This window comes from Lithobates pipiens, unplaced genomic scaffold, assembly GCF_037356315.1.
Source record: "Lithobates pipiens isolate NorthernLeopardFrog02 unplaced genomic scaffold, aLitPip1_a1.2 Scaffold_18, whole genome shotgun sequence".
In the NCBI taxonomy this organism is placed as follows: Eukaryota; Metazoa; Chordata; class Amphibia; order Anura; family Ranidae; genus Lithobates; species Lithobates pipiens.
This window is the reverse complement of record NW_027507758.1, coordinates 641,121,577-641,140,297: the sequence shown is the minus strand read 5'-3', so window position 1 is coordinate 641,140,297 and position 18,721 is coordinate 641,121,577. Positions and strand designations below refer to the sequence as shown.

The following is an 18,721-nucleotide window of genomic DNA, read 5'->3' as shown; positions in this document are numbered from 1 at the left end:
CCCCTCATCTCCTTCATTATGTAAGTCATGCTGAGATAATCTCCCATTGGCTGAGCAATATTCTCATTTGTCTCTGAGCTCCTTCTTGCTATTCATCGTCCTGCCTGTTGTTTCCTTGGATTGATTTTCTGTGTAGTGACCCTGGCTTCATCTCTTGGATGTGCTCATCTGTTGCTTGTCCTGACTTTTATCCTGATTCCTGGATCTCCTCCTCATCTCCCCTCCATATCCTCTTAGCCCTTGTACACACGGTCAGGCATTCCGACAACAAAATCCGTTGGATTTCGTCCGACGGATTTTGTCCGAAACTGGTGTTGCATACACACGGTCGGACAAAGTTGTCTGAAAATCTGATCGTACGTAACGTGATGACGTTATTTCCTTATGACGGGACTACGTTCAGGCTAGTAGCCAATAGCTTTGGTCTAGACTATTGGTCTATTTGATCTGAGCATGCGTGGCACTTTGTCCGATCGGAATTCTCTACACACAATTGGACAAAGTCCAATCGGATCATGTTGTCGGAAAGTTTTAAACCCAGCTCTAAAACTTTGTCCATCGGATATTCCGATGAAAACAGTCCGATGGAGCCCACACACAGTCGGATTATCCGACAACGCGGTCCGATCGGACATTTTCCATCGGAATGTCCGACCGTGTGTACAAGGGCTAACACAGCTTTTCTCCACACCTGCAGTGATCCTGGGGGGTGGAAACTTGGCACCAGCATTCAGCAAAATCCATCCCCACCTTTAGGAGCTCTGGAGAAAATTATCTGCTATTTACACTCCGTTCCTCCGCACTTCACCTGATCACATGAGAACTTACTTTCACACATTCCTGGATGATTTCTCTATGGTAAAGGTCAAAGTTCACTCTTCAGTTTAGGAGAGGAAGGACGCACCCAGGAACAATGATTTGGTTTGCACAGGAGCCTCATAAAGAGGGCCCCTCAAATCTCCCCATTCAAATGTCCCTCCATCCAGAGTCTATATGTCCTATGACATCACACTGACCTCACAGCTCCTCCTCCCAATGTCCCTCCATCCAGAATTTATATGTCCTATGACATCACACTGACCTCACAGCTCCTCCTCCCAATGTCCTTCCATCCAGAGTCTATATGTCCTATGACATCCCACTGACCTCACAGCTCCTCCTCCCAATGTCCCTCCATCCAGAGTCTATATGTTCTATGACATCACACTGACCTCACAGCTCCTCTTCCCAATGTCCCTCCATCCAGAGTCTATATGTCCTATGACATCACACTGACCTCACAGCTCCTCCTCCCAATGTCCCTCCATCCAGAGTCTATATGTCCTATGACATCACACTGACCTCACAGCTCCTCCTCCCAATGTCCCTCCATCCAGAGTCTATATGTCCTATGACATCACACTGGCCTCACAGCTTCTCCTCCCAATGTCCCTCCATCTGACTTTTTCTTCTGATGCTCTTAGGATGTGGGCGGACCGTTGGCATCCTCCCTGTGGGGGTCCTTTATGGGTAAATTATAAATTATACATCAGCCTTAGGTGGGGCTTTAATAAATTGGAGACCTGAATGGTGAGAAGGATTCTCAGACTATCAATTGATTTTACTTTTTGTTTTTAGAACTAGAGTTTTCCTCCTGTGAAGTCTGAAGATCATATGACCATCACATTGCCTACACCTCCCTCCCTGATAGAATAGAGAAATAAAAAGAAGGTTCTAGAAGTCACCAGAGAGAGGTGAGCAGTGCTTTGAATTCTGGGACATTATCCAGTAACAGAGGAGGTTATTTATAAAAAGTGGTTCGGCGCCACTGTAAATTTGCTCAAATGGGGTGTGTACATAAAATAGAGGTACACCTCCACCATTAGCCTATCACAGAGCCACAAGAGGTGTCATATAGATATCAGATCCTATCCAGAGGAGTGTATATATGAATTACACAGGAGGAGAGAGGGAAGGGAAGTACATATATAACCCCCCTAAAGCTAACTACTACTAATATGCAGAATATAGAAAATAGAGACACACTGCCAACAATATTATACAACAATTCCTGAACACAGGCAATCAGGTACCACAAAAGATGGCTATAAATTAGGCCAAGCTTGACTACGTAGACACAAAACTAGACAACTACGTAAGCAGCGGAAATTAGTAATATGGTAAATAACATATGCATAGCGTGCAGCAGTGATAAATACGTGGTAAATAATAAGATATTAATATGCCACTAAATTGATAAGTGTGTTGAAAAATTAACACAGTGAAGTTAATCGCATGAATAAAAATAAATAAAGTGAAAATACGGTGACCATACAGTGTAATATACCCTCAAATAAATATGTGATAATACCAGGAATGTAAATCCATAAAATAGGAGATATTACATAAATAAATAAATATTAAATAAATCAATGTGATAATTATTACCCAAGAAAATGCATATAAATCTCAAAGTTAGCCCCAGATAATCTATTAAGAGCTATAAATGCAGTCCAAAAAGTGAAAAAATATATATTACTAGAAAAAATTGAAAAATTAAAAAATTAGTAATTAATAAGTCCACAAAATCTTCACAGCAAAAAGAGTGCAGTAGGTGGAAAAGTGACTGGTGCCCAGGAACAGATTTTCAGGTGACTTTCGTGCTTGCCCCCTTTAGCTCCCCACTCACCGAAACTATGAGCCCACACAGGGCAGTCAGGCCCATAGATATCACACTGCTGACGTAGATGCGCTGATGACAGATTATTTGCAGAGATTGTAGTCCACTCAAGTCCTGAAGAGCAGGTGAGACTGATATTGGTAATCAGAGTTTCCTCAAGGAAAAAAGAAGGGGGGAGGATTCCATAGTGTAGTAATTCCAACAAAGGTGTGTAGTTTTAAAAAACCATAAACTTTTATTCACACATCGGTATTCAGACAGAGATGTGTTTTGCAAAAATAAAAATATAATAACAAAAAATGTAATAACAGAAGGTAAATATATAAAATGAGCTAAACTCCAAAAAAAATTTTTTATGGCATTCACAGAAAATACCACACAGAAAACCCTTTGGGGGGTATATAATGTACCACCCCAGTATGACACAAAGGGTAAATATCAGTACCAAGGAATAAAAAATATATATGATTAAAAAACCCAAAAATCTGTATAATAAATTTGAAAAATAAAGCTGAAAATAAAAATCAAAAATGCAGAAAAAATGCAAAATGTAAAATATAAGTCTATATATATAAAAGACTCATACTGTGCACAGAGTGTAGGTGGCTAAACGTATATGCACCTCTCCAAAACCATAAGCCATATAGCGAGCCCTGGTGAGAAGCTTTTTAAGGCGCTGATATTAGAGGATGTTTAAATATAATACTAGGCAGCAGGGTTGGATGGACAGGGGGATTCAGTGCATCCGACCAGTCCCCAAGTCAACAGTCCACTCCGTCCAAACAGGCTAACAACTGGGGGGATGGAAATAGCTCCGCCGTCGGTCCTCACATGGGGGTGTAGCGCTACCACCTGTATGAAGGCTCACAATGCCCAGCTTTAGCACGGGAGCAAGCACGTAGGCAACCGTACCTAGCGTGCGTTCCACCTAACACACATGACAATGCGGAAGTGGCGTGCGTGATTGCGTCATACGCGTTTCATCATAAGACGTCCTCAGTGACGATGCTGAGGACGTCTTATGATGAAACGGGTATGACGCAATCACGCACGCCACTTCCGCATTGTCACGTGTGTTAGGTGGAACGCAGGACGTAACGCACGCTAGGTACGGTTGCCTACGTGCTTGCTCCCGTGCTAAAGCTGGGCATTGTGAGCCTTCATACAGGTGGTAGCGCTACACCCCCGTGTGAGGACCGACGGCGGAGCTATTTCCATCCCCCCAGTTGTTAGCCTGTTTGGACGGAGTGGACTGTTGACTTGGGGACTGGTCGGATGCACTGAATCCCCCTGTCCATCCAACCCTGCTGCCTAGTATTATATTTAAACATCCTCTAATATCAGCGCCTTAAAAAGCTTCTCACCAGGGCTCGCTATAGGGCTTATGGTTTTGGAGAGGTGCATATACGTTTAGCCACCTACACTCTGTGCACAGTATGATTCTTTTATATATATAGACTTATATTTTACATTTTGCATTTTTTCTGCATTTTTGATTTTTATTTTCAGCTTTATTTTTCAAATTTATTATATAGATTTTTGCGTTTTTTAATCATATATATTTTTTATTCCTTGGTACCGATATTTACCCTTTGTGTCATGCTGGGGTGGTACATTATATACCCCCCAAAGGGTTTTCTGTGTGGTATTTTCTGTGAATGCCATAAAAAAATGTTTTTGGAGTTTAGCTCATTTTATATATTTACCTTCTGTTATTACATTTTTTGTTATTATATTTTTATTTTTGCAAAACACATCTCTGTCTGAATACCGATGTGTGAATAAAAGTTTATGGTTTTTTAAAACTACACACCTTTGTTGGAATTACTACACTATGGAATCCTCCCCCCTTCTTTTTTCCTTGAGGAAACTCTGATTACCAATATCAGTCTCACCTGCTCATCAGGACTTGAGTGGACTACAATCTCTGCAAATAATCTGTCATCAGCGCATCTACGTCAGCAGTGTGATATCTACAGGCCTGACTGCCCTGTGTGGGCTCATAGTTTCGGTGAGTGGGGAGCTAAAGGGGGCGAGCACGAAAGTCACCTGAAAATCTGTTCCTGGGCACCAGTCACTTTTCCACCTACTGCACTCTTTTTGCTGTGAAGATTTTGTGGACTTATTAATTACTAATTTTTTAATTTTTCAATTTTTTCTAGTAATATATATTTTTTCACTTTTTGGACTGCATTTATAGCTCTTAATAGATTATCTGGGGCTAACTTTGAGATTTATATGCATTTTCTTGGGTAATAATTATCACATTGATTTATTTAATATTTATTTATTTATGTAATATCTCCTATTTTATGGATTTACATTCCTGGTATTATCACATATTTATTTGAGGGTATATTACACTGTATGGTCACTGTATTTTTACTTTATTTATTTTTATTCATGCAATTAACTTCACTGTGTTAATTTTTCAACACACTTATCAATTTAGTGGCATATTAATATCTTATTATTTACCACGTATTTATCACTGCTGCACGCTATGCATATGTTATTTACCATATTACTAATTTCCGCTGCTTACGTAGTTGTCTAGTTTTGTGTCTACGTAGTCAAGCTTGGCCTAATTTATAGCCATCTTTTGTGGTACCTGATTGCCTGTGTTCAGGAATTGTTGTATAATATTGTTGGCAGTGTGTCTCTATTTTCTATATTCTGCATATTAGTAGTAGTTAGCTTTAGGGGGGTTATATATGTACTTCCCTTCCCTCTCTCCTCCTGTGTAATTCATATATACACTCCTCTGGATAGGATCTGATATCTATATGACACCTCTTGTGGCTCTGTGATAGGCTAATGGTGGAGGTGTACCTCTATTTTATGTACACACCCCATTTGAGAAAATTTACAGTGGCGCCGAACCCCTTTTTATAAATAACCCCTTTTTATAAATAACCTCCTCTGATTCTGGTTGCATCCCCTTAGGGGGTAGTAACTTTTAGGGTTGGCGACATTGGTTGTGAGTCCTTCTATTTATGCCTACATCTCATTTGAGCCTCCGTAGCGTGGCCTGGGATCTGTAAGGTCTGAGCACACATTCTTTTGATTATCCAGTAACAGACAAGGGATGTGTCTGGATGGTGACTGTATCATTGTGTTTGTCAGGTTCCTATAAGGTGTCAGGATGTCACTGTCTATTTCTCCATGGAGTAGTGGGAGTATTTAGAAGGACAAAAGTATCTCTACAAGGACGTCATGATGGACAATCAGCCGCCCCTCACATCATCAGGTAAGAGGAGACTTTATTGTAAAGGAAAGAGCAGTACGGAGGCTCCACCTAGATCCCCCATCATCTGATAAACACATAGAAACAATGTACTCAGTCAGTGTGTGTGTTTCCTACAGATGGATCCAGTAATGGGAGCCCACTAGAGAGATGTTCCCGTCTTCTGTATTCCCGGGATTCCACACAGGAAGATCACACCATCCCCCACCATCATCAGGTAGATGAGGAACAATAACTTGTGATTATTTTTAAACAATTATGTTTGTTACAATGAATGTTTTACTATATATTCAGAGTGGAAACCTCGGGGATGATAATATTGAAGTTAAAGAAGAATATAAAGAGGAGAATGAGGAGTATGGAGTGATGGAGGAGTTTTCAGAAGGACACAAGGATGTGATGGGGCCACCTAATACCAGGAACCCACCAGAGAGATTTCCTTGTCCTCTGTATTCCCAAGATTCCTCACAGGAAGATCACACCATCCCCCACCATCATCAGGTAGACGACTGACAACTATTGGTAGTTCTGATTTATACACAGCATGTTTGTTACAATGAATGTTTTATTATATCTTTCAGAGTGGAAACCTCTGGAATTATAATATTGTTGTTAAAGAAGAGTATAAAGAGGAGGATGAGGAGTATGGAGTGATGGAGAAGTTTTCAAAAGGACACAAGGATATGATGGAGCCCCCTAATACCAGGAACCCACCAGAGAGACGTCCCGGTCCTCTGTATTCCCGGGATTCCACACAGGAAGAGCACACCATCCCTCACCATCATCAGGTAGATGAGGAACAATCACTGATAGTATCATTAGGATCTGTACATTATCTGCATTGTTACCATTGATGTCATTTTTATTATATATTCAGAGTGGAAACCTGAGAGATTCTAAAGTTGAGGTGAAAGAAGAGGAGACTTATGTTAGCAATGATCAGCAGTCTATGGGGGAGGATGGAATAATGAGGCTAATTCTAGGGGATGGCACTCTTACAGAGATCAGCACAGGTGGGTCATTAACACTAAATACATTCCTCCACCCATACTGCTCACTCGAGAGTAGGGCAAGGACTGGGTGATAGCTTGTAATCCCCTGGTCACCTTCCTGAGCTGTGTTCCCCATCCTGTATGCCTAAATGTCTCTCGGATAATCTTCCTTCTCTGTGCTGCAGGCACAATTTATGTATCTAGACTGGATTTAAGGATATTCTGGGTTTCAGCTGGCAGCAAAATGTTTATTTTCAGCATAGGCGCTACTCGATCTAAGCACCTGGGGTATGTGTTTTGGGTCTTCTGCCCCATACCCGGGTATGGCAAGATCTCTGACAGAGCAATTCTCCCAGGATTACTTGTTCTGTTGTCTGCTGGCTGTGTCGGGTGGAGGGATATGTCTGTATAGTCTCAGACCCAAGTCACTGAGTGCAGTCTCATGGAGATGGGAGGCAGCTGTGTGGGATGTCTCCAGTAACACTTCATTTTCCACTGATCACTGAATACCAATCTTATGAGTCCTGACCCTTACACTATATACTCTATGGAGTACATTACATACTCCTGACCCCTGCACTATATACTCTATGGTGTACATTACATACTTCTGACCCCTGCACTATATACTCTATGGTGTACATTACATCATTCTGATACTATAAAATCCTAACTGTTGTATCCTACATAATAAGTTGTACATTACATAGGTCTTACCTGTTTTGCACCCATTTCCTACCAGCTGGACATTTTATATCTGATGATCTGATTGAAGCACAGAGTTTTACATGTTGATAATAATGTGATAACATCTTCCAACTTTGGAACCTTAAACAGAAAGTGATAATGAGGGAGGAGTCAATAACCCAATGATGGAGGTCTTCAGGATCAGTCCAGTCTTCATCTTGGTTGTTATCCCCCATCCTCACTCTCTGACCTCTGGTGGGGCTCAGCCCTGCTGTTATTCATGACTAAATCATGGACTAAATAGGGAAGTGCAGGACTTCTTGTGTTGGGAAGATGGCAATGAGTGATAGAGGGGGAGGGGACACTCGTCCTATAATCCCCTCATCACTGTCACTCCTATAAAAGACAGTTCTCGTTGTTTCCTCACTCTGACTAAGGTCCATGAATAAAGAAATGAACTGCTAGGAGATTCAGAGATGTAGGGCTGAAACAACTAATCGTCATAATTTGATTATAACCAATTATGAATATAGTTGTCAACAATTTTCATAATCATTTAGTTGATCAGTCGATTAATAGGCCTGCATACAGAATGTATTGTTTCTTTACATAGCAGAAAATACAGCTCAGTACACCATCCATGCATGTCAGTAAATGCCTGAGCACTTGAATGCGTGAGGAGCAATATATCATGGGACATGTAGTCCTGGGCAAGAGAAAGAAGCAAGGGATTCTAAAGGCAGACCTTTACCTTCCTATAGGGGAAATCTATACTATACTTTGTGGCTTGTTATAGGGGAATTCTATATCATACTTTGTGGCTTCCTATAGGGGAACTCTATACTATACTTTGTGGCTTCCTATAGGGAAACTCTATACTATACTTTGTGACTTCCTATAGGGGAACTCTATGCTATATTTTGGGGCTTCCTATAGGGGAACTTTATCCAAAAAAAATTACACAGAGCAGGTAAGTATGACAAGTTTGTTTAAAAAATAAATGCAATATTTACAATGACTTTAAGGGCTCTGTGCAAGGAAGATCAGCATCTTACCCCAGAGAAGGTGGAGGCTGATAGACTAGAGGTGATAGAAGGCATTACTATTATATGAAGTAAAAGTTTACTAGTATTGTGCATTATATATAAAATTATTATATCCATGAAAAAAAGTCTCAGCTTTCAGTATTACTTTAATATAAAAGCCCCCCCTCTAACCTGCATATTTCTTTCTTGTGTGACTCCCAGGTAAAATCCCCATGTATCCTACTTCTGGTTATATTTATTATATATGTGATATAAGATAAATTACTTTCACTATTTCACAGTATAAATGAATCCCTTATAGTAGTGATTATCTGTTTGTACTATAAAGGACTATTTTTTCCCAGTCATCTTCCAGGATGGTTTACAGAGAGAGAGGCTCCTCCCACCTAGTACAGGAAACACATGATCCACATTATAAAAGACTACCCATAGGCTATGGCCCCTCAGTGTTATGTGTTTCCTCTGACCAGACAGGAACTTCAAGCAAGTTGTTACTTAGAATGTAGGCCAGACAAAATAAGAAATGGGCCTCCCGGTGGCCAGGTCCCTCTAACAGAAGCAGTGCTTCTGGGAAGCTGGTTGGCTTGAGTCATCCTGGGCCCCTCTGCTAGGGACTCGTGGATGTGTAAGAAGGGACCCCCTCTCATCTTCCTGTCGGTTGTACCTTCAGTGTAGGGTGCCTTCTTGGTGCAGGAGGATGTGTGCTCAGATGAGTCCATCCCTGGTGGTAGCATGCCAACAGCAGGCTGGTCTGTCAGAGCAGGGGGTAGCCTGCTTCTCATTCCTGCCAGTGTTGGAGTGTATGGAGCGCGGTAAGCCTGTCTCCATGCTGGCATCATCGTGTGGCCAAATCCGTCTCACCAGCACAGGTGGTGCACAGGCAGGAAGTGATGCAGTCGCCAGAAGTCATGAGGCGGTGTACCAGAAAAAACAGAAAAAAATAATCCTTCTCCCCGAAAACCTCAAAAGGAGATTTTCTTTCAAAGAATAGGATACAAGTCTATGGGAAAAGTGTCCCAAGTTAGATGCCTCCCTATCGAAGGCCTGAAAAGAACTCTCTTTTTAGGATAAAAACAGACCATGGACAGGAAGGCTGAAGATTACTTGAAAAAGGCATGGGAGCTCTGTTCAGCGAACTTTAAACCTGCTCTAGCCACTCCCTGTGTAGCCCGTATTTTGGATTTGTGGTTAAAACAGCTCTGCTCACTTCTAGAGTAAGATGCTCCAAAAGAAGAGATCCTGGAGGCCCTACCAACATTAAACAAGGCAGTGGCTTATATTGTGGACGCTTCCACAGAATCTGTGAGATTTACGGCCGGGGCTACAGCCTTAGATAATGAGGCCAGGAGGGCTATCTGGTTAATATCCTGGGAAGGGGATACCATCTCAAAAATGAAGCTCTGTCTTCTTTCTTTTTCAGGCGAATTGTTGTTCAGGAAAGAGTTGGAGTCTGTACTTGAAAGGTCAACCGACAGGAAAAAGGGGTTTTCTATCCCCAAAAAGCAGCAACAAAAAAAAAGAATTTTCATCCCTTTGAAGGGACAAGTGGCAGCAGAGGTGACAGATGTGGGCAGGACAAAAATTATGCAAAACAGGCAAAATCAGAGAAAATGATATAAGTATAGGAGGGGGAAGGAAAAGGTGGCTTCCTTTTTAAACCCCCCAGTCTAAGGACCCCTCTCAGGCACTCAGCTGGCCAGATGGGGGGAAGATTTTGGAGCCTTCTTCCCACAATGACAGGCCATTTACAGCAACAATTTTATTCTAGATCTTATCAATCACAGATACAGAATAGAATTAGTGGGCTGTCCTCCTCAAAATTTTATTCTTACAATTTTACCAAGAGAGCAAGATAAAGTGGTGGCCATGTCTTCTCGCCTTCCAAATATGCTTGAGGAAGACATGATAAGTTACTTCCCTACAAATCAAAGGAAGGGTAGAAGATAGCATTCCTGGGGTACACAATACATTTAACTTATCCAAAATCTTTCTGATGGAATAAAAAATCATGATGATAATTACAGAGGCGAGTGACCTCTGCGGAAGCCCGGAGACCTCAATGTAAAACATGATGAGGATTCTCAGATTGATGATGGTGGCCATCCCAGGGGTTCAATGGGCCCAAATTCACATGACACTTCTGAGAGGGGAAGAAGGAGTTCATCTCAAGCCGGGCGAAGATCCCTCAGGAAATAAAACTCAATCAGGTGGTGGCTAAATGCAAAAAATCTCTCAGCTGGTCATCTTTGGTCACAGCATCGTCCAGTGACAGTCACCACAGATGCGTGTGGCCAAGAAAGGGGGGCCCATATGGGCAACCAGATGGTACAAGGGGTCTGGAGCAATCAATTAACCCGCCTCTCTTCCAATGTGAAAGAGCTAAAAGCCATACAGAGGGCCTTTCCTGATAGGAAAACACGTGCAAGTCTTTTCAGACAATATAACTACCGTGAACTATATCAACTAACAGTGGGGTACGAGACTGGCAGACCTAATGATTATAGCAGAAAAGATTCTGGGATGGACGGAAGTAAATCTTCCATCTTCTGTGGACTTGAAAGGAGAACTAATCTCACTGGCAGACACCTTAAGCAGGGAATCTCTGTCGCAGATGGAATGGTGTTTAAATCAAACCATGTTCGAACGGATCGTAGCAAAATGGGGATGCCCCATATAGACCTGTTAGCGACCAGTGTAAAAAGGAAAGTGGGTCGGTTCTTCTCCCTTCAAAGAGATCAGCTCAGTATGGGCCTAGATGCACCATCACAACCTTGGGTAACAGACCTAACGTATGTGTTCCCTTTGTTTGCGCTCATACCAAAAATACTATGGAAGATAAGAGCCTCAAGGGTGAAAGTCATTCTAATTGCCCCATTTTGGCCTTGGAGGACTTGGTTCCCAGGACTGTTAAAACTCAGCACCACTTGCAGACTCCCTTCCATTCCAGACCTCATTCATCAGGGAACACTGAATCATCCGCAGGTGGACCATCTCTCTCTGATGGCCTAGCTACTGAAAGGAAGCTTTTAGAGCGGAAAGGGTTTTCAGGAACAGTAATAGATACTATCCTTAGCAGCAGGAAAGCCAATACTATATACAACAAGATCTGGAAAAAGTTTGGTGTACAATAAACAACATAATCCCAGGCCCTATGATACCAGTGGTTCTAGAATTCCTCCAAGCAGGTGCAGACCTAAATCGAGCTTCCTGAATCATAGGTTAGTAGAAGAACCCCTAATCAAAAGGTTTCACACAGCCAAAAGTTGAAGAAGGCCTCCCAAATCTAGGTGGTTGCCCTCTAAGGACATATCTGCGGTACTACAGAGTCTTTGTAGGGAGCCATTTGAGCCACTGGAAGATTGCTCCATAAAACGTTTCACCTTAAAAACGCTCCTTTTAGTGGCACTCGTCTCGTCTCATAAGAGGGTCGGAGAAATTCAAGCCCTCTCAATGGCAGAACCATTTTGCATAATATCTCAGGACATAATTATCCTTTCTCTTGACCATGCTTTCCTGCCTAAAGTAGCTTCCACTGATTGGAAGAAATGGTAATCCCGTCTTTTTGTGGTAATCCTAAAAATAAGGTGATTGCGTATATGGAGTGCACCAAAGAGTGGAGATCCTCCATCAGTCTGTTCGTACTGTTCGCCGGTCCCAACAAAGGTAAAAGGCCATCAGAAAATACTATTGGCAGGTGGATGAAGTCGGCAATCATAGAAGCATACAAGACAGCATCTCTACAACCACCAACAGGAGTCAATGCTCGTTCCAAGAGTCGTATCTACATCTTGGGCTGAAAGGGTCGGAGATTTGCCACTCCAGATATACAAAGCGGCAACCTGGTCCAGCTTTCATACCTTTGTAAAGCACTATAGGCTGGATTTGCTTGCAAATCAAGACCAGTCCTTTGGCAGGAAAGTGCTACAGGCTGTGGTTCCACCTTGATCAGTTAGTTCTATTTGGTCCTCTCTGTAAGCCATCCTGGAAGATGACTGTGAGTTATTACCTGTTAACGTTCTTTTCCAGGAGTCTTCCAGGACGGAGCCCACCTTGTTTCATAGGAATAATTACGTAACACTAAGGTGGCTGCACCAATGGAAGTGTTTATTATTTTATCTGCGCCTTCAGTTATTTGTTAACTGAGGGGCGATGGCCTATGGGTGGTCTTTTAAAATGTGGATCATGTGTTTCCTGTACTAGGTGGGAGGAGCCTCTTTCTCTGTAAGCTGTCCTAGAAAAGAGCGTTAACAGATAATAGCCTGTTTTTGTAACCCCATCATAACAGATGATTTAAAAAAAAATCATGCTGATGCTACTAAATATCCTATGCTGGCCATACATGGATCCATTTTTGGACAAGAATTTTCCCACAAATATTTGTATGAAAATGATTTGCACATTCGATGAATGGACGAGTGTAGTTCAAAAATTCCACTTGCTTTTAACATTCAATTATAAAATTAATGTAACTTCTGAGCAAAAATCACATACACGATGTGAAAATTTGTTCGATGGAGAGAAGTTTTCTGTTCTGCTCCTTTGAATTTTCCAGTCACTGTGGTGGAAAATTAACGCCGATTTGAACCCACTAATGGTTAGAAAATTGGATGAATGTTTTTTTGAAAGAAAAATGTGTTTGTGTTCGGCCAGCATAAGTGACATCAGGTGCAGGGAGCTTGAACCCACCTACCTGTCTATGACAAGGGAGTCTGTCATCCATCATATTATATTACACTCCTGTCTGATCATCTGCAAAACAGCATTTTACCTCTTTTTTACACTTTAATAATGTTGATCTCTGATTCTGATATGTAGCAGATTCTCCCTCTAATAATACATCTATCTGTCTGTTATTCTCAGAGTGGATTAAATATCCAACTGTATATCTGGATATTTATATTTACTGCTGTATATAGATATTCAAGAATATTAACTCAATTATACACCAACCTTTTTTTGAGGTTTTTATCCAAATAATTGATTAGTTGGCCGATTATTGTTTTGAATAATCAATTATGAAAATAATTATTAGTTGCTGCCCTACAGAGGACCCATTTACTAGTTACCTTGAGGGGGGAATTGTAAGATCCTCAGAGACAAAGCTGCCTGATGTGGGCGGAGTCCTGGTTTAGGGGAACCAATCAGCTCATGTCTAGTAATAATCTTTGTATTTCTATTTTAGTAGATGGACGGGAGATGAGGAAAACCTCAGAGGATTGTCTCACTTTGTCTCCAGACTGTAAAGTAGAAGATGAGGACATCACACAGTATAGTCCAGGAGAAAACCCGACTACCTCAAATGTCCATCCGGCACCACACAGTGTAGATGGACCATCGTATTCCTCTTATCCTGAGGAACCTCAGACTGTGAGGGACGGTGCCGTCCTTTCAACAGAGAAGAGCTTTTCCTGTACTGAGTGCGGGAAGTGTTTTCCTTCTAAATCCCATCTTCATGTGCATAACAGATCTCACACAGGGGAGAAACCGTATTCCTGTCCTGAGTGTTGGAAATGTTTTTCAGTGAAGTCCAGTCTTTATAAACATCAGAGATCTCACACAGGGGAGAAGCCGTATTCCTGTCCTGAGTGCGGGAAATGTTTCTCACTGAAGTCTAGTCTTTATAAACATCAGAGATCTCACACAGGGGAGAGGCCATATTCCTGTCCTGAGTGCGGGAAATGTTTTTCAGTAATTTCCAGTTTTCACAGACATCAGAGATCTCACACAGGAGAGAAGCCGTATTCCTGTCCTAAATGCGGGAAATATTTTTCACAGAAGTCCCATCTTTACACACATCAGAGATCTCACACAGGGGAGAAGCCGTATTCCTGTCCTGAGTGTGGGAATTGTTTTTCACGGAAGTCCAATCTTTACAAACATCAGAGATCTCACACGGGGCAGAAGCCGTATTCCTGCCCTAAATGTGGGAAATGTTTTTCAGTGAAGTCCGATCTTTACAAACATCAGAGATCTCACACAGGTGAGAAGCCGTATTCCTGTCCTGAGTGCGGGAAATGTTTTTCAGAGAAGTCCAGTCTTTACAAACATCAGAGATCTCACACAGGGGAGAAGCCGTATTCCTGTCTTAAGTGTGGCAAATGTTTTTCGAACAATTCCAGTTTTAACAGACATCAGAGATCTCACACAGGGGAAAAGCCATATTCCTGTCCTGAGTGCAGGAAATGTTTTTTGCAGAAGTCCAATCTTTACAGACATCAGAGATCTCACACGGGGGAGAAGCCACTTTCTTGTTCTGTGTGAGGGAATTGTTCCTCATTGAAGTCCTGTCTTCGCACACCATAGAAGGCATATTTATTGATATGAAGAAATAAAATCCAAATGCAGTCACCTCATGTACAGGGAAGAACAGGAAAAAATACCTTGCGCGTTTCACGCCCTATCATAGCGCTTATGAATAAGCGCCATGATAGGGCGTGAAACACGTCCGATATTTTTCCTGTTCTTCCCTGTACATGAGGTGACTGCATTTGGATTTTATTTCGTCATATCAATAAAAATGCCTTCTCTGGTGTGCGGCCGTCCAGGATCTTTTTCTTTCCTTGTCACATAGAGGACTCGGATCGCTGAGCCACTGCAGGAACAGGAACATGCAACATCTTCCCGAAGGTGAACATTTCCTTTAACCCTTTCACTACCAGAGACATTTTTGTGTTTTTTTTTTGCCAACATGTTTAATCCCTTCAATACCGGACACTTTCACCCCCTTCCTGCCCAGGCCAAGTTTCATCTTCAGCATTCTCACACTTTCAATATCAATTACAACACTGTACTCATATGTCATTTGTATTTTTTTTTCAACACAAATAGAACTTTCTTTTTTGGCGGTATTTGATCACCACTAGGGGTTTTATTTTTTTGTGCTACAAATAAAAAAAAGACAGAAAATTATGAACAAAATAAGTTTTTCTTTGTTATAAAATTTTGTAAAGAAGTTTTCTCCTTCACTGATGGATACTGATGAGGAGGCACTGACAAGCATCCCCAATGGGCACTGATTGGCATACCTGGTTACATAGTTACATAGTTATTCAGGTTGGAAAAGGAGTCCATCTAGTTCAAACAAAAAAAAAAATAATAATACAATCCCATATACACAATCCTATACCCACAGTTGATCAAGAGGAAGGAAAAAAATCCATGCCTCTTATCAGTATGGTTGCCCTTTTCTGCACTTTCTCCAGTTCCCCGATATCCTTTTTGAGAACCGGTACCCAAAACTGAACTGCATATTCCAGATGAGGTCTTACTAATGATTTGTACAGACTTTCTTATACAAGAAAGGACTTTGCATGCTTTGGAAACCCGCAGCTTGGCATTGCATGCTATTATTGAGCTTATGATCTACCAGAACCCCCAGATCCTTGTCCACTACGGATCCCCCCAGATCCTTCTGCACTATGGATCCCCCCAGATCCTTCTCCACCATTGATTCCCCAGTTGTATTCCCCTAGTATGTATGATGCATATTCTTAGCCCCCAAGTGCAGAACTTTACATTTATCAACCTCATCTGCCACATAGTTACCCAATTAGAGGATTGAGGATGGCTTGTAAATTGGATGACGTTATTCCACTGCATAGGTTGGTGTTATCTGCAAAGACTGAAATGGTAAATTTAATCACAGACCCAATATCATTTATAAATATAGTAAAAAGTAAGGGTCCCAGCACTGAACCTTGGGGTACACCGCTGATAACCTTAGACCAGATTCAGAGTAAGAATCATTAACCACTATTCTCTGAATTCGGTCTTTTAGCCAGTTTTATATCCACCTACAAATTGATCTTTCCAAGCCTGTAGACTTTACCTTAGCCATTAGCTGTTTTGCAAAATCCAATTATACCATGTCCACCGCCACGCCTCTGTCCAAGTATACCATGTCCCCCGCCACACCTCTGTCCAAGTATACCATGTCCACAGCCATGCCTCTGTCCAAGTATACCATGTCCACCGCCACACCTCTGTCCAAGTATACCATGTCCACAGCCACCCCTCTGTCTAAAGTTTTACTTACCTCTTCATAAAAAGAAATCAAGTTTGTTTGACAACTTCTGTCTTTCATGATACCATGCTGTCTGTTGCTTAAAGTGGAGTTCCACCCAAAAATAAAACTTACACTTATCTGATTCCTCCACCTCTCTGGTGTCACATTTGGCACCTTTCATGCGGGAGGGGGGAGCAGATACCTAGACATATATATGTCTAATACAGGTATTTGCTCCCACTTCTGGTGATAGATCAGATAGACAGAATCGACAGCGATCTATGCCATGTCCGGCCCCTACTCTGACCTCCCCCCTCCGCTGTCTTCTGGGAGACACACAGATCTCAGAAGACAGCAGGGACCAGAGTCAAGACATGCAGTGCGACTCATGCATACGCAGTGGGGAACCAAGCTCTGAAGCCACAAGGCTTCACTTCCTGATTCCCTTACTGAAAATGCCGGCACCTGCAACCGGAGCTGAGGGATGGGTCGGCTTAGGGTGAGGACATTGTGAGCTCCCTGGACAGGTAAGTGTCCTTATTTTAAAAGTCAGCAGCTGCAGTATTTGTAGTTGCTGACTTTTATTTTTTTCAACAGAACTCTTTAAAAAAAATGTTTACAGCAAGAACTAGTCTATGTGGTCTTTTATTAAACTCTCCTGTATCTTCCCGACTATAGAAGTTAAACTAACAGATCTATAGTTACTTGGTAAAGACTTTGATCCCTTTTTAAATATAGGCACCACATTGACCCTGCGCCAATCCAGTGGTACCACTCCAGTCGTCAATGAGTCCCTAACAATGAGAAACAATGGCTTTGAAATGACAGAGCTCAATTCTTTTAGGATCCGTGGGTGGATGCCATCTGGTCCAGGTGCTTTATCCATCTTTATTCTGTCTAAATATTTCTGAGCTATATCACTTTTGGGCCATTGTGGATCATTTGGTGCTGTATCACTACCACCCCCATTATGGACATGAGCTCCCCCATGCTCCTTTGAATACACAGAGCTGAAGAAAGTATTTAATACATTTGCCTTCTCATTGTCCCCAGTCTCTAGATTATTTTGTAAAGGGCTTACATGCTCACATCTGACCTTTTTACTATTAATATATTTAAAGTGTTTTTGGATCCTTGATTTCCTTTTTACATATTCTGTTATATTCTTTGTAACATTTAAATGATGATAGTGTTCCTTTATTTTTATATTTTTTTAAAGGCTCCTTTTTTATTATTTATAGCCATTTTAACTTTGGCCGTGAGCCACATAGGTTTTCATTTTTAGCCTTTTAAAATTTTGCCCATGGGAATATACTTTGCAGCGAGTTTACGTACAGTCACTTTGAATAATTCTCATTTCTGTTCTGTGTCCTTTGATGCCAATATTCCCTCCCAGTCTAAGTCCTGGAGATCAGCCCTCATCCTTGGAAAAATGCTCTCTTAAAGTTAAGTGTTTTTATCTTTCCCGTCTGTGTTTGTTGTTTACATCTAACATTAAATGAAATCATGCTATGGTCACTGCTACCCAGATGTTCTTTTATATGAATACTGGTAATATGGTGGGGCATTGGTGGTCATCACTAGCAATCATCGCTGATGGGCCTGTGCTGATGATCAATGCTCAATATCAGTGCAGATCCCCCCTATTAGGAGAGCTTCTGATCGGCTCTCCTCTACTCGCACCTTGTCAGCATGAATAAAGGAAAGCCAATAACCGGCACTTCCTGGTTACGATGTGATTAGTTTTGATTGGACACAGCTGATCACATGGTAAAGCGCCTACATCATAGACTCTTTATCAAGATTGGAGATGCAGTATGTCAGAGCGACCAACACACCACCAATCGCTGCGCACACGAGCTGCTTATTCTTCAGGACTTCGTATGACATCCATCAGGATAATGGAGTTAAAAAATAATTTTAGGCCTGCAGATTATAAATAATATAATAGTGGTAGTTCCAATTTTTTTATGTCACACGATATTATCGCAAAAGTCTAGGAAACGCAAAAATATTGCAAACTTTCAGTAAAAAACACACTAAAGTTAATTTCAAGGGCACAAAAACACAATAAATTACCCAATG

The 18,721-nt window shown here is 41.5% G+C and overlaps 1 protein-coding gene across 1 annotated transcript in view; it reads left to right on the top strand.

Annotated features, from left to right (window-relative positions):
- LOC143986903 (uncharacterized) overlaps positions 1–18,721 on the top strand; it is a 1,023,878-nt gene that overhangs the window by 817,033 nt on the left and 188,124 nt on the right. The window contains exons 10-15 of the mRNA XM_077485310.1: positions 5,894–5,909; positions 6,026–6,123; positions 6,201–6,407; positions 6,488–6,694; positions 6,784–6,919; positions 13,814–14,889. Coding sequence (XP_077341436.1) covers positions 5,894–5,909; positions 6,026–6,123; positions 6,201–6,407; positions 6,488–6,694; positions 6,784–6,919; positions 13,814–14,889 — 1,740 coding nt within the window. The remainder of the gene's footprint in view (positions 1–5,893; positions 5,910–6,025; positions 6,124–6,200; positions 6,408–6,487; positions 6,695–6,783; positions 6,920–13,813; positions 14,890–18,721) is intronic.